Source organism: Agelaius phoeniceus, chromosome 33 (genome assembly GCF_051311805.1).
Source record: "Agelaius phoeniceus isolate bAgePho1 chromosome 33, bAgePho1.hap1, whole genome shotgun sequence".
Lineage (NCBI taxonomy): Eukaryota > Metazoa > Chordata > Aves > Passeriformes > Icteridae > Agelaius > Agelaius phoeniceus.
Window position 1 is genome coordinate 2,355,489 of NC_135297.1, and position 16,038 is coordinate 2,371,526.

Consider the following 16,038-nt stretch of genomic DNA (forward strand, 5'->3'; position numbering starts at 1 on the left):
GATGACAAGGAGGAAAAGGAGAATGAGTAGGAGGAGGAGGAGGACTAGGAGAACAAGGAGGAGAAGGACGAGGAGGAGGAGGACGAAGAGGAGGAGGATGACGAGAACGAGGAGGAGGAGGATAAGGAGGAGGGGGAGGAGAAGGACGAGGAGGAGGACGACGAGGTGGATGAAGAGGAGGATTAGAAGGAGGAGGAGGACGAGGAGGAGGAGGACAAGGAAGATGATGATGAGGAAGAGGAAGAGGATGACGAGAACGAGGAGGAGGAGGAAGATAAGGAGGAGGGGGAGGAGAAGGACGAGGAGGAGGAGGACGAGGTGGATGAAGAGGAGGATTAGGAGGAGGAGGACGAGGAGGAGGAGGACAAGGAAGATGATGAGGAAGAGGAGGAGGATGAGAAGGAGGAGGAGGAGGAGGAGGAGGATGAGAAGGAGGAGGAGGAGGAGGAGGATAAGGAGGTGGAGGATAAGGAGGACATGGGCACTTCAAACCAGTGTAAGGACTTTGAAAATTGGTGTGAGAATAAATGATCTAGAAATATACATGGATGTGTCTCTGATCATTCACTGCACTTGGAGTAGATTCTTGATAGATGATGCATGGGAAGGAGCAAATCTGGACTAAATCTGATTTTGTTACTTGTGTGCTGTAATGCAGCCTCGAGAAGGAGCGATGCTTTCATGCCACTGTATACACAAGTGTCTGAGGCAGGTGAATGCTCCGGAAGTTCCCCTGAGGGCGGCAGCGATGGCGGCGCCGCTCCCTCAGTGCCGCCTGGGCTGAGCGGGCGCCCTTTGGGCCCAGATGGGACTGCAGCTCCTCTGGGCCCCGCTCGGCTGCCCCCGCCGAGCTTGGGCATTCGCCGAGCTCCGAGAAGCCGCCGGTGCTGCTGCGGCTGAAGCGCAAACGCCCCGGGCGGAGGAGCGACCCCGCCGCCGCCGCTGCCCTGGCCCCGAGCCCTTCTCCGGCCCGGACAAGGCGCCGCTGCGGCTGGCGGCCGCCCCTCAGCCCCCGGGCCCGGCCCCGGCAGGCGGGGAGCCCTGGGCAGCGCCCTTGAGGCAGCAGGGACCGAGCCCCGGCACCGGGCTCTGGCCCCGTGGCGCCGCAGGGCCGAGGGGGACACGGGCAGGGCGCTCGGCGCCATCGCCCCCAGCCCCGAGGCCCCTTTGGAGCCCGGCCCGGGGCTCCCCCCCGCCTCCTCCAAGGCCCTGCTGGGCTCGGGCTGGTGCTCAGCGCTGGGCCCGGCTCTTGTGCTCGCCCCGAGCGGGGTTTGTTTGCAGCCCGGGGTGCTGAGGATCTCATGGGAAATGTCACTGCAAGGGCGGTGTTGATCAGCCTGGTGCTTCCTTTGTGCTGTGCCTTACACTGCTGTTTTGTTTTATTCGGCTTTTAGAGCCTGCCTGTGAAGAGAAGCCCTCCAGAAGCGTGGAGGCTGCTGAAACATCCGACATCCTCGCCCTAAGCAAGGGATGGAACAGCACAGACTGCTGAAAAGATTCCAGCTGGTCTCAGGGCACAGAGAAAGCCTGTTTAACTTGGTATTTGGTGGTCCATGTCTGTATAAAAGAATGCTCTAAAATGTCAGCTTTCAAGAAAATGTCCTAGGTTGATGTTTCCTGTGCTGGTGAGAGTCTTTTAAACCCAGCCTTCTCCTGACCTCTCTGCTGTTGCAGTTCCATGAAGAGAGGTTGTTGTCTTTTACCCCTTCCCATGGGAGGCTGGTGTTCAGCCATCTCCAGGACAGCAGGGCCCCATCCCACGTCACTGTGACCTGGGAAGGCAAAATCCATCACTCCAAATGTCCCCCCTTGCTCCTTCTTGCCAGACATTTGACCCTGGCACTGGGGTTTGCTGCTGGTTACTGCAGGAAGAGGGAAAACCCTGTGACATATTGGGGCACATAGAACCAAGGAAACCCCTGTGACACTGTGGGGCCTGATGGAACCAAGGGTCCTTTGTGGCACAGGGAGCCACATGGAGCCAAATATCCATTGTGACAGTTTGGGATATCATGGAACCCATTGTTCATTGCGACAATGCGGATCCAAGGAGACCATGGTGTTGCTCGTTGTTCATGCAAAGCTTTTGCATTAATCATGGAATCATGGAGCCCATTGTGACACAGCAGGGCCCCGTGGAACCAAGGGGCCATGGTGACACTTGGAACAAAGGATACCGCTGTTGAGCACAGAACCTCATGGAACCAAAAGTCCATTGCCACAGAGCAAGGCCTCATGGAACCATGGAGTCCAAAGGTCTAAAACATTTCCTGCACAGTTCTGCCTTGGGTGAGGGGAATGTTATTGGTGACAGCTTGGTCTTGGCACACACTTGAGGAGTGTGTCTGTTTGCAGTGGGTAAACTCAGGAGTTTCAGATTGCTTCAAAAAACCCCAAAAAGGGAAAACCCCTCTTAGGCTGGGTGCAGCCAGCTCTCCAAGCACAGCAGGTCCCAGGGGAGTGAGGACAGACAGGATGGGGCTGGGGAAGGTGGAGCAAGGTTGTCCACACTGGGTCAGAGCTCCAGGCACAGCTTCTGTGAGCAGCCCAGAGCTGCTGAGGAGAGACCCTGGGTCAATATCAATCACAGAATGCTGCAATTGTCTCTGCTCCAAAGTGAGCAGTAATAAAATACGTCCTTTAAAATAGGAGTGTATATTTTTTAGAAGCTCTTTGAAATATTTCTCCATAACTGGACTAGGAAACCTAGAAACCTAGGAGAGCCAAGGACACTGTTGCAGCTTCAGGCCCAAAAAGTGCAAACAGTGAATTGAGGAGAGCAGACTGGGAGGATGGGACTTCACAACCTGAAGCTGTAATTGGATAATTAACCCCAATATGGAAATGGACCAAAACCTATAAAAATGTGAAAATGTGTGAACCATTGTCCATCTTGGGTGTACCCTCAGCCAGGCTCTTGCACTGCCCCAGGTGTATCCTTTGAAGGCCTTTTAATAAATCCCTACTTTATTCCTGTAACACTGTCCAGCCCCTGTTCTAGGCAGCCTCTCAAGGCATCAAAGCCTGGCTGGCTGGGACACCTGGGGGCCACCTGACAGGTCCAGCTGACCCTGGCATGTCGAGGGCTGCTGCTCATCTGCCCCTGGAGCACTGGGGCTCTGGGCTCTCCTTCCTGTGGAAAGAGCTGCCCTTCTCCTCTAGATGCCCATGGCCAAAATCAGGATTCCTCCTCCAAATTTCCATATATGCAAAGATTGTTCCCAGATGAAGTCTGCCAGGACAGACAGATCTGGATGGCTTGGCCACCTGGGGTCCACCTTGTGACAGTGTTCACAGGGGTTTTCAGGATGAGGGAAGAGACATAGATTTGACTCCATATTTCAGAAGGCTTGATTTATTATTTTATGAGATATATATATATATTACATTATAACTATACTAAAAAGAAATAGAAGGAAAAGGTTCATCTCAGAAGGCTAGCTAAGAATAGAATGGAAAAGAATGATAACAAAAGGCAGCTCTCTCAGACTCTGTCTGAGATAGTTCGGCCTTGATTGGCCATTAATTATAAACAACCTAGATGGGCCAATCAAAAATCCACCTGATGCATTCCACAGCAGCAGATAACCATTGCTTACCTTTTGTTTCTGAGGCCTCAGCTTCTCAGAAGGGAAAAAAAAACCTAAGAAAGGATTTTCAGAAAAAGATGTCTACGACACCACCTCTCATCTACCTTTGAAACACTGGGACTCTGTGCTTTCCATCCTAATAAAAAGCACTCTCCTTCCTGTCCTGGTGCCCACAGCCAAAACTGAGATTCCACCTCCAAAATTCCCCATGTCCAAGGATTTCACCCAGATGAAACGTGCCAGGAGAGACAGATTGGGCTCTCTTGGCCCATGGGTGGCCACCTCTTGTATTCTTCTAAGAAACTTGGACTTCACACTTTTCTTTCTTATGGATAAACCATCCATCTCTATCAGGTGCCCATGGTCAAAACTGAGATTCCACCTCCCAAATTCTATGTATGCAAGGATTTCTCCATGATGTAAGCGGCCAGGACAAACAGGTCTGGCTGGTTTGGACTCTCAGGAGCCTTCTCTCTCTGCTTCTGCCACTCAAATTCTTGAGCTCTGTGCTCTCCTTCCAATGGAAAAGAACCGTCCTTCTTATCCCTGCAGAAATGGCTGAATTTTTGATTCCACCTGCAAAATTCCCTATATCCAAGGGCTGCTTTCAGACAAAAGCTGCCAGGAGAGAGAGGCCTGGCTGGCCTTGGCCTCTGGTGGCCACCTTTCATCTGGCCCTGAAACACTGGTGTTCCACGCTTTCCTTCCTATGGAAAAGAACTGTCCTCCTCCTCCAGGCATCCATGTCCGAAACTGTTATTCCACCTCTACAATTCCCTATATGCAAGGATGGCTCCCTGACAAAATCTGCCATCACTGTCTAGTCTGGCTGCCCTTGGCCTCTGGTGGCTGCCCCTCATCTGCCCCTGGAACACTGGGGCTCAGTTGTTTCCTTCCTATGGAGACCCCAGTGACACTGTGAGGACCTGGTGGAACCACGGAGACCATTGTGACACTCTGGGAAACCATGGTGACACCATGGGGCTTCATGGAACCAAGAGACCACCATGGCTCTGTGGGGCCTCGTGTAACCATGGAGACCATTAGGACCCGTCAGGGCCTCGTGTAACCATGGGGGCCATTGTGACACCTCAGGGACTCGTGGAATCAAGGGAACCACTGGGACATTGTGGGGGCCCATGGAATGAGAGGAACATGGAACACATCTGGCTGATTTGGCCTCCTAGGGGTGACCTGACAGGTCTGGCTGATCTCAGAATGTCAAGGGCTGCCTCTCATCTGCCCATGAACCACTGGGGCTCCATGCTTTCCTTCCTATGGAAAGAACTGTCTCTCTTTTCAGACGCCCAGGGACAAAATTGGTACTCCGCCCTAAAACCTTGCAGTATGCAAGCATATCTCTCAGAGAAAAACCTGTCAGCTCTGGCTGGCCTTGGCCTCTGGTGGTCACATCTCATCTGCCTCAGAAGCACCAGGGCTGTGCATCAGCTGCAAGACAGCCCTGCCAGAGCCAACTTGGGCAGCACTTTGGCCATGGCTGCTGGGCCTGGGCCTGAGGCAGGAGCAGGAGACAAGTGACCCTTGCAGGCCTGGGGCCTCATGGCCTCCTTGTCCCTGCTCAGCAGCCTGGCAGGGGCCGCCCCATGCTCCTGCCCTTGGCATTGCACATCCCCACATGCCAGTGCCCATCCCGGCAAGAGCCCTGAGCAAGGAGGGAGGGACAGCATCTGCCTGGCCAGGCCCTGGGGCTCAGGCCTTGGCCCTTGGCATTCCTCAAACACATCCAGCTTTGCTCAGCACCAGAGACACCTTGGCCTTGTTTGTCCCCAGCTGTCATCACTGCCTCCAGGATTCTGCTCTAACTGGAACCTGGGGACACTTTCCCAGTCGTGTCCCTCAGTGGGACCCATTAAAACTTCAAGAAACTTCAGAATTTTAATTTTACTTTGAGTTCTTGAGAAGTTTTTTGAAGACTCTCTCAGGGACTGAGTCTGATGTAAACAACACCAAATCCCCAAGAGGGTCATTAAAGTCCTTGTGCTGTGTCTGTGCTGCTGAGCTTTAAAGGAACAGCTCTTCCCAGGGCCAGCTCCTCTCCCAGCCCAGCAGGGCTGAGGGCTCTGCCTGCAGGCACTGAGGGGACAGGAGCCAGGCAGAGACAGGCTGAAGGCAATCAGGATTGGGAAGACATTGAGCTGAGACTTCACCTGGGGAAAGATCTTCACAGCCCTGTGCATGGTGAGTGTGTGGGTGCAGGGCAATGTCCCCTGTGCTCCTGGAGGGATCTCCTGAAGCCAGCACACCCCAGAGCCTGGCGGATGTGTCAGGAGGACTCTCCCAGTTTCTCTGTGGCACAGGAGGAGCAGGAGGAGGAGGAGGATGTGCTGCAGAGCAGGGCTCCCCTTCTGAGGGGACTTGTCGTGAGCTCATTCAGGGCAGGAGTTTCCTGCTTGGGTCTCTGCTTTCCTGAATCTGTGCTCCCACTTTTCCCTGGCTCAGCTTGGTGGCAATGGAAACTCAGCTGTGCAGGGCAGAGCAGGGGCTGAGACTCTTAATCCATCACCCTGAGGATTCCTGGGCACCTCAGCAAGTGTCTGCAGCTGCCCAGCCTCCAGATCCATGCAGCATTACCTTTCCATGGTGCCCAGGCTGGGGGAGCTGTTCTTTAATCCCTGCAGGGCCGAGCAGCTGCAGGGCAGGGCTGGCCCAGGGGCTGGGCTGGGCTCTGGCAGGGAAGGAGCCCGGGGCCACAGGAGCAGTTGGGGCTGGGACAGCTCCAGCAGCAGAGCCGTGGGCAGGGAGGGAGGGAGGCAGTGCTGAGGGCAGCCCTGCTGCAGGGCAGATGTGGCACCTGCCGGGCCTGCCCTGCAGGGCAGACGCTGCCCTGAGCAGCACAGCTCTTGTGTCCTCTCGCAGCCAGCACAGCCCTCAGCCCGGGGGCTCGGGGCCCTCAGTCCCTCCTGGGCCGGCAGAGCAGCCCCAGAGATGAAGGGCATCTCTCCGGCCATGTGCCCATTCATGCCCTGCTGACCAGGGCCTGAGGGCCACTGTCCTGCCCTGCTGCTGCCTGGCAGGGGCTGGGCAGGGCTGGGCAGGGAAAGGCTTTTCCTCAGGCCTGGCTCTCTCTCCCCTTGCCTTGCCCAGGTGCTGCTGGCATTGCTGAGGGGCTCTCTGGAATGGCAGTTCCAGCTGCAGGGCCAGGCCCAGCCCTTGGGCTCCTCCTGTGCAGGCTGAGCACAGCAATGGGGTGTCCCAGCTCCCTGTGCCCGGGGAGCTCTGGGCAGGGCAGCCTGGGAGGCTGGCAATGAGCCCACTCTCCTGACTCTGGGAAAGGCAGGAGCCACTTTGTGTGCAGGGATCCCTCTGCTCTCAGCAGTGTCTCCTGGCTGTCCAGGGCAACACGGGAGTGGATTTCAGAAAGGTGCAAGTCCAGGGCAGCTGGAACAGGAGAGAGGGACAGAGCAGCTCCCCTCAGTCTGCACTAAGCCTCAGAGAATCCTCCTGACTCTCTGGACTCTCTTTTCTCCTCAGGTGCAGCAGAATCTCTCATTCTGCCTTCTCTTATCCCCATCCCTTCACCCAGGCAACTCTTCAGCCTTACTGGAAGATTTTTTGTCCAAGTTCAGAAACCCAGACTGCCCCTGCCTCACTGTTCCCCTGCACTGACTGGGGGTCAGGGCTGACTCCCAGGTGTCCTGTAGGCCAAGGTCCAGCTCCTGACACAACATTGGCCTGCAGCAATCAGGGCTCCAGCAACAAAGGTGAAGGAAGGTCCCCTAGACATAGGGGGAGGTGTTCAGTGGCAGGAAAGGGTCTGTGAGAAAGGGCTTTGACTTTTCTGTGAGAAATCTCCCCTCAATTATCACTGTGATTGCTTCTTCAAAAGGTTCCAATGTCCGGAGACAGCAAATGTTCAACAGCAGCTCCATCAGGCACTTCCTCCTGCTGGCATTGGCAGACACGCGGCAGCTGCAGCTCCTGCACTTCTGCCTCTTGCTGGGCATCTCCCTGGCTGCCCTCCTGGGCAACGACCTCATCATCAGCGCCGTAGCCTGCGGCCACCACCTGCACATGCCCATGTTCTTCTTCCTGCTCAACCTGGCCCTCAGCGACCTGGGCTCCATCTGCACCACTGTCCCCAAAGCCATGCACAATTCCCTCTGGGACACCAGCACCATCTCCTACTCAGCATGTGCTGCACAGCTGTTTTTCTTTATCTTCTTTATTTCAGCAGAGTTTTTCCTCCTGACCGTGATGTGCTACGACCGCTACGTGTCCATCTGCAAACCCCTGCACTACGGGACCCTCCTGGGCAGCAGAGCTTGTGCCCACATGGCAGCAGCTGCCTGGACCAGTGCCTTTCTCTATGCTCTGCTGAACACAGCCAATACATTTTCTCTGCCCCTGTGCAAAGGCAATGCCCTGGGCCAGTTCTTCTGTGAAATCCCCCAGATCCTCAAGCTCTCCTGCTCACACTCCTACCTCAGGGAACTTGGGCTCATTGTGCTTGGTGCATCCTTAGCCTTTGGTTGTTTTGCGTTCATGGTTTTCTCCTATGTGCAGATCTTCAGGGCCGTGCTGAGGATCCCCTCTGAGCAGGGACGGCACAAAGCCTTTTCCACCTGCCTCCCTCACCTGGCCGTGGTCTCACTGTTCCTCAGCACTGGCTTTTTTGCCTACCTGAAGCCCCCCTCCATCTCCTCCCCATCCCTGGATCTGGCAGTGTCAGTTCTGTACTCGGTGGTGCCTCCAGCCCTGAACCCCCTCATCTACAGCCTGAGGAACCAGGAGCTCAAGGCTGCAGGGTGGAGACTGATGACTGGACAATTTAGGAAACATTAAACTGCTGGGCAGTTTCAGAAAATAATTTGTAATAAAAGTTGTCTTTGGTACTTCTTGTTGGTTTCATTTTGGAGCTTCTTTTTCATTGTTTTCCTTTTTTAATATTGTCCTTAAACTAAACCCATCAAATCTGCCATATCTCATTTTGTTTCTCCATACCTTCACTATGACCCACAGACTGTGTCAGTGAGGAGCTATGCTCTTGATAGCTTCAAATGAAATAAATCCTTTATTTCATTTGAAGCTATCAAGAGCATAGCTCCTCACTGACACAGTCCAGCAATATTTTCCCTGGATATCCCCCTTTTGTTCCCTTCTCTGGAGCTGCAGCAGCAATGTCTGTGTGCAGAGCTGGGGCAGATCAGTGCTGGCCCAGCAGCTGTGCCCAGCAGCAGCAGCAGCACTTGGTGTTGCCAGTGCTGCTGCCGTGGCCCTGCCCCGCTGCCCTGGTGGCCCTGGTGTTGCTGCAGGGCCTGAGTGCTCTCGGGGCCAGGCACAGCCCTGGGGGTGGCAGTGCCGGGGCTGCAGCAGGGACAGGCCATGGGCACTGCTGGGGCAGCGCTGCCGCCTCAGGCCAGGCCCTGGGGGCTCCAGGCTCCTTGCCCAGGCTCTCTCAAGAACACGGCCAGGCCAATGCTCAGCACAGAAACCTCCGTGAGCAGCCCCAGGCTGGCCGTGGGCAGGCTGGGGGCAAACAGCATGGCTGGGGCTCTGCAAGGGCCCTGGGCCAGACGGGAAGGAGCAGCAGAGCAGGGGCAGATCCATCCCCAGTGCACTGCACAGCCCAGGGCAGCGTCCCAGAGCGTTCTCATGCAGCTGCCAACAACATCCCCCCTCTGCAGCCCTGGCCTCTCCCCCAGCTCACACAGGTGCCCCATCCTTGCAGGCACAGACACGGCAGCACTGGCTCAGCAGCCCCTGTTTGCATTGCACACAGCAGGGGCAGCACCCCCATGCTGTTGCTGTGGGGACATGAACCTGAGGGAGCACAAATGCCATCAGCCCCTGGGGCCAGCAAGGCCTGGGGGACACCAGGGAAACCACTCAGCTTTGTCCTGGCCTCTGCACTCAGCCAGAAAGTTTGTTCCCATCAGCTGGGAGTTTCCTGTCCCACTGCAGATGCTGTTGCTCAGAGCCAGGGCTGCCTGGCAGCCACCCCCAAACTGCCCTGAGCATTTCCTTGGCTTCACCTTTCCTTTCTTTCCTCTACTTGATCCAGATTTCTTCCTATTGCCCATCACTGTCCCCTCCCCTGCAAACAGCCCATCCCTGTTTGCCCTTTCCTCTCTGGCCCCACTCCCCATTGCAGTTCCTGGCTTGGCACCATGGGAACGTCCCTTGGGCAGCAGCATCATCCTACAAGTGCTGCAGGAATTGTCTGCAGGCTTCTGCAGTGCCTGGTGCTGCTCCCTTGCCAGAGGCACCCCAGGCCAGGGGGGCACATCTGGGCTGCTGTGTCTGCCTCTTGGGCTCCCTGTTCTGGGCAGTGAGGAGGGGCTGCAGAGGCTCTGCAGGACTGCCAGGATGGGCTTTGGGGCTGCCAGGAGAAGCTGAGGGACCTGGGCTGCTGGAGCTGCTGAAGAGGAGGCCCAGGGCTCCTCCTGCACCTGCTCCAAGGGTGGTTCCAGAGAATCACAGAATCAGCAAGGCTGGAAAAGACCTTGGAGATCATCAAGTCCAACCTGAGCCCTGACACCACCGTGTCTCCCTGAGCCTCCTCTTCTCCAGGATAAACAACCCCAGCTCCCTCAGCCGCTCCTCACAGGACTTGTGTTCCAGACCCCTCCCCAGCCTTGTTGCCCTTCTCTGGACACGCTCCAGCCCCTCCATGGCCTTCCTAAATTGGGGCCCAGAACTGGACACAGCACTCAAGGTGTGGCCTCACCAGTGCCGAGTGCAGGGCAAGAATCCCTGCCCTGCTCCTGCTGGCCACACCATTCCTGATCCAGGCCAGGAGCCATTGGCCTTCTTGCCCACCTGGGCACACTGCTGGCTCATGTCCAGCCTGCTGTCCATCAGTGCCCCAGGTCCCTTTCTGCCTGGCCGCTCTCCAGCCACTCTGTCCCCAGCCTGTAGCGCTGCAGGGGTTGTTGTGGCCAAAGTGCAGGACCCAGCACTTGGTCTTGTTCAACCTCACCTTGTTGGATTTGGGCCCTGGATCCAGCCTGTCCAGGTCCCTCTGCAGAGCCCTCCTACCCTCCAGCAGATCCACACTCACACCCAGCTTGGTGTCATCTGCAGATTTGCTGATGCTGGACTCAGTCCCCTCATGCAGATCAGCAGTGCAGACATTGAAATCCACGCTGGCTGGCTCTGATCCCTGGGCCATCCTGTGGGTGCCCTGTGATGGCACTCAGGGTGATCTGTTCCATAACCTTGCCGGGCACCCAGGTCAGGCTGACAGGCCTGGAGTTCCCCAGCTCCTCCTTCCAGCCCTTCCTGGGGATGGGCTCACATTGGCACCTCCAGTGCTCTGGGACCTCCCTGCTGAGCCAGCACTGATGGTAAATGATGGAGAGCAGCTTGGGGAGCTCATCCACAGCTCCCTCATCCCCCTGGGATGGATCCCATCTGCTCCCAGAGACACCTGTGAGCATCTGAGTGGCTCAGCAGGTCCCCAGCTGCTTCCTCCTGGATTACAGGGGGGCTGTTCTGCTCCCTGTGCCCATCTACAGCTCAGGAGAACACTTGTCCTGAGGACAACCTGTCTTATTGTTGAAAATTGAGATACACAAGCTGTTAAGCAGCTCAGCCTTTTCCTTATCTTTAGTCACTCTGTTCCCCACTGCACCCACTATTGAGTAGAGATTCTCCTTATTCCTCCTTTTGCTATTAGTTTATTTATAAAAACTCTTCTTTATTACTTTTTACTGAAGTGGCCAGGTGAAGCTCTAATTGAGCTTTCATCTCTCTACTTTTCTTTCTGCATGACCCAACAACATCCTTAAACACTTCCTGAGCTGCCTGACCTATTTTTTCTGAGTTCCCTCAAAAAGCTCATGCCCAGCCAGGACAGTCATTTTCCTCTCTGGTTAAACTTTGTCACAGAGTCTGCTCCTTCCCCTTTAAGATTCCTTTCTTGAGGTGTGTCCATCCTTCCTGGACACCTTTGTTTTTAACGGCTGCTTCCCTTTAAAAAATCAGTACCTGATTCGGTACTCTCCAAATCTGCATCCTGAACAGGCCAAGGTCTACCCTTTCTGATTCCAGGGTAGATGTTTTGTTGATGCCCTTCCTTCTTTCACAGGATATTGAAAACTCGATTATTTAATGGTGGCTGTGCCCCAGGCAGCCTCCAACCACCACATCTCCCACCAGCCCTTCCCTTTTTGTGAACAGCAGCAGACAGAGCTTTCCTTGGGAGTGGGATTGTTACCAAAAATGCAGTAAAATAAAAACTCCTTAACACCAATGTAGCATTAAGAAGAAGCATTCTTTATTTGGCCAGATGCACAGGGGGATAGCTCCTCCCAAAGCTGTGCATGCTGAGTACAGGAAAGTTTCTGTTTACATTCTGTATTTTGCATACATATTCATTGATTGTCCCAGACTAAACATACATATGTGTGGAGTTGGCCCAGCTGTGACTCAGACTCAACTGGATTTTACCCCAAAAGCACTGAGCATGAGCTTCAAGCCCTGAGAATCATTTGTTTAACTTGGGGTGAGCTTGAGAGTTCCCCCAGAAGCCTTTGATGTTGTTAGGCTAAGTTGTCCCAGTTCTGCTCCCCTATTGGTTACCTGTTTGCCCTAGATGGTTGTTGTTCTAGAGTGTTCCACCCCCAAGTGTATATATTGTTGTTTCCCCTTTGTCTCAGGTCTTTGGATCCTATCCCTCGTACTGTGGTCGTCTTCTCCACATTTGTTGTTTTTCATCCTGTTATTAAAGTTCTTTTTGGACAACTCCATCAAACCTGTTCCTTTTCATTTTCGCCACCCTCACCCTGAAGTCAGGGAACCAGAGAGGTTTGTCATAGCTGCACTCACTGTGATGCATATGATAATCATTTCCCCAAAATCATTAACACATTTCCCCTCCCCTTTATCCATGCGTTCTTCTGTCCTGGGGGTCTCTGGTGGTCCTTGGTGCTCGTGGACCCCAGTGTTCCAGTGGGCCTGGCTGAGCTGGCAGGACACTGAGGCTGGTGAATTTCAGTTCCCCTTCTCACACAATGGACATTGTGTGGTTTCCAGCGGCCTGGGGTTTTGGAGAACAAGCTTCAGGTGTCAGCTCAGCTGGTGTAGGCAATTTATCATCTGGTAACATGAGGTCACAGAGTGGGCTATGACACCACAGAGTGGGTTATGTGAGGTCACTGAGCAGCTATGGCATCAAAGGCTGTCTCTGTGACATCACAGAGCAGGCTGTGACATCGGGGGGGGGGGTGGCTGTGTGACATCACAGGAGGGCTGTGTGACTTCACAGAGTGGGTTGTGACATCAAAGGCCAGCATAGCGATATCAGAGAATAAGCTATGACATCACAGAGCAGGCTGTGACATCACAGGAGGGCTGTGTGAGGTCACTGGGTTGGTCACTCTGCCCCTGACCCCCCTCACAGATTCCCCCCGAGAAGTCCAAAGCTGTTCATGCCCAGCAGGGTCCCTGTCCCCTGGTATCCCCTTGGTCCACCTGGAGCTGCAGCCTCCCCCAAGGATGTTCCACAGGATCCACCCCAAAACCTGACTCAGGGACAAGGGACTGGGCTGTGTGACCAGGACAGCAAGGACGGGGATTATCCAGGTCACTGTGGCCTGGGTTGGGTTCCCCAGGGCAGGAAAGATGTCTGGCAGCTGGAGCAGGGTCTGGGAAGGGCCTCCAAGGTGGGGCTAGAGCCCTTGGGCTCTGAGCAGAGGCTGAGGGAGCTGGGCTTGTCCAGCCCAGAGCAGGGAAGGCTGAGGGGCTCCTCATCCAAGCCTGGCAGTGCCAGCAAGGAGGGGATGGAGAACACAGAGCCAGGCTCTTCACTGGGGGGCCTGGGGGGAGACAAAAGACAATGGGTGGAAGGGAAAAAGAGGGGAGATAGCCAGGACAGGAGGAGATGAAATGAGTCAGGCTGGTTTCAGCATTTCCTCAACACCAAAAGCAGCCTGACCCCCTTCTCTGTCCACCACTGACAGCTTAAAAAAATGGGAATTGTTCAGGCTGTTTTATCCCCACTCGAGAATGGGCATCCTGATACAAGAGTTTAAAGTGTGTTTATATCTATCACAGAACCATATTTTTCTAAAATTAATTTTAGTATGGAAATCACTTGTGGATGGTGGACATGTCAGAGGCTGCTGGGACATTGCACATGGCTCAGGGAAGAGCGTGATTGTTACTGAATTGTGTCCTGTTCAACCATGGTCTGTTGGCCATGAAGAGAAACTTCCTGTGCCTCTGAGTCCCACCAGTTCCTGACCCCCACAGGACACAAACCTGGTGAGTTCTGGTTCCCACTCCAGTGGTGGCACCTGCACCTCCCTCCATCCCCAGAGCAGAGCTCCCTTGTCCCAGAGAGTCCCTGGCAATGCAGGGATGAAGGAAACAGGGCAGGCTGTGGGGATCAGGGGCAGGGCACAGCCAGGGATTTGGGGTGGTTGTGAGCCCAGGGCAGGACGTGGCCCCTGGCCTTGGTGAACCTCATCCCATTGTCCTGGGCCCATGGCTCCAGCCTGTCCAGATCCCTCTGCAGAGCTTCCCGCCCTCCAGCACATCCACACTGCCACCCAGCTTGGGCTCACCTGGGAACTGACTGAGGGTGCCCTCCATGGCCTCGTCCAGATCAGCAATAAAGAGATTTCACTGACCTGGCCCCAATCCTGAGCCCTGGGGACACCCCTGGATGTGACTCCATTCCTCAGCTGCTCTGAGTGCCAGGGGTTGGATGGGGGAAATGGTGGGGAGGGGGTAGGGACAAAGTGGGATTGATTGTCAGCCATGAAGGGTCTTGATTTTCATATCTGTTCAAACTGAATTAGGAGGGGCTGAGGATCAATATCAACTGGGGATTGCTGATGTCAATCTATAAACAGGAAAAGAAACCTAAACAGGACAAAAATATTCTCTATTCATTATTTTGAATATAGTAGATTCTGTTTGAATACACTTCTGAAATTTGTCTAATTAACCACAGAAGAATTGAAGACTTGAGTTATTCCCATAGATTTGTCTTGTTTGGGTGTTTTGAACAAATGTGAATGAGCCTTTGTCACTGAGTTTCTCAACTGAAGAGCTCAAGAAAGAGGAGGCCTCTGGAAAAGTAAAATTCATCACCAACCTCCAAGGTGCTGAGGATCCATCCTGATCAGAGCAGGAATGAACAGAAATGGGCAGAGCTTTGTGGCTGCCCCAGCTTTGGGATGGGCCCTGGGCCTGGAGCAGGAGCAGCTCTTGAGGGCCCCAAGGCCGGGGCTCTTGTGCTGCCCTGGGCAGATGGGATGGCAGCAGGGGCTGCAGAGCTCTCAGCATCTCCTGCAGAGGAGAGCAGGGCAGCCAGGGAGCCTCCTTTCCCTTGGCCAGGCACCTTCCCCCATGGTGGGGCTGAGTCCTGTGGCAGCTGCAGCTGCTGCTGTGCCCTTGGCAGGGGCTGAGGCCGTGGGGCAGTGCCCAGAGCAGCCTGGCCTGAGCAGAGCTGTGGGGCCAGAGCCGGCTGGGCTGGGCTGGGCTCAGAGAGGCCCTTGGTGCTGCCCAGAGCTCAGGGCAGCTGGCAGAGCTTGCAGGGAGCTGGGCCGGGCTCAGAGAGCCTGGCCCAGAAACCATCAGTGTCCATCTCAGCCTGGCTGAGCGTGCAGGGGCCAAGAAGAGCAGCCCAGGCTCTGCAAGTTCTCTGGGTGGGAGCTGAGCTTGTGAGCCCCTGAGCCCTGCCCAGTGCTGGGGCTGCACCTCCAGCTCCAGAGGAGATGGGACAGATGGGAGCAGAGACAAATCATTCCTGCTGCATTCTTTTTTGTGTTTGGTTATACAGGTGACCTGGATCCATATGTAGAGGTGGTGCTTGGTGACTGATAACACTGGTAGAATGAGAAGAATAATATTGTCTGGCTGAAAATATTATTTCATGCATAAAACACAATGAGAAAAAAAGGACAAATATATGATCAGGAGAGCATCTGAATTTTTCAGAGGATGAGAGACTCATTGATGTTCCAGTGGTCAAAGCTGTTCAAATTCTTTCCTCAGGGCTTCCTTGAGATGAGAGGTGACCACCAGAGGCCAAGGCCAGCCAGAGCTCTCTGTCCTGGCAGCTTTTGTCTGAGAGAATCTTGCATATAGGGAATTTTTCAGGGGGAGTATCAATTTTGGCTGTGGGCACCTGGAAAGGTGGTTGGTTCTTTTCCATAGTGCTGCTTCACACTGGCACCTTGGGACCATGCAGCCCAACAGTGGCACAATGATTGCTTTGATTCCATGGGGTCCCCACAGTGTCACAATGGCCCCTTGGTTCCTTGATGCCCTAATTTTTTGTTGTTACCACGATCTCCACATGAAGGAAAGCACAGAGCCCCAGTGTTTCAGGGCTGATGAACCGCAGCCACCAGAGGCCAAGGCCAGCCTGAGCTGTCTGTTCTGGCAGATTTCATCAAGGAGCAACCAAATAAATATCTTGGATTCTGTACCTCAGATTTACAGAATTTTGGGGACAGAATCATGATTTTAGACA

General features: G+C 54.5%; 1 protein-coding gene across 1 annotated transcript; it reads left to right on the forward strand.

The window, feature by feature from the left end:
* The first annotated feature begins 7,805 nt into the window (after positions 1-7,805).
* LOC143696323 (olfactory receptor 14J1-like) lies at positions 7,806-8,393 on the forward strand. The gene has a single exon (XM_077192450.1). It carries the CDS (start codon positions 7,806-7,808, stop codon positions 8,391-8,393), a length of 588 nt encoding a protein of 195 aa, XP_077048565.1.
* The last annotated feature ends 7,645 nt before the right edge of the window (positions 8,394-16,038 follow it).

What these genes read in the sequence shown, in the direction of transcription:
- LOC143696323 (XM_077192450.1), top strand. Translation starts at nt 7,806, where the DNA reads ATGTGCTACGACCGCTACGTGTCCATCTGCAAACCCCTGCACTACGGG.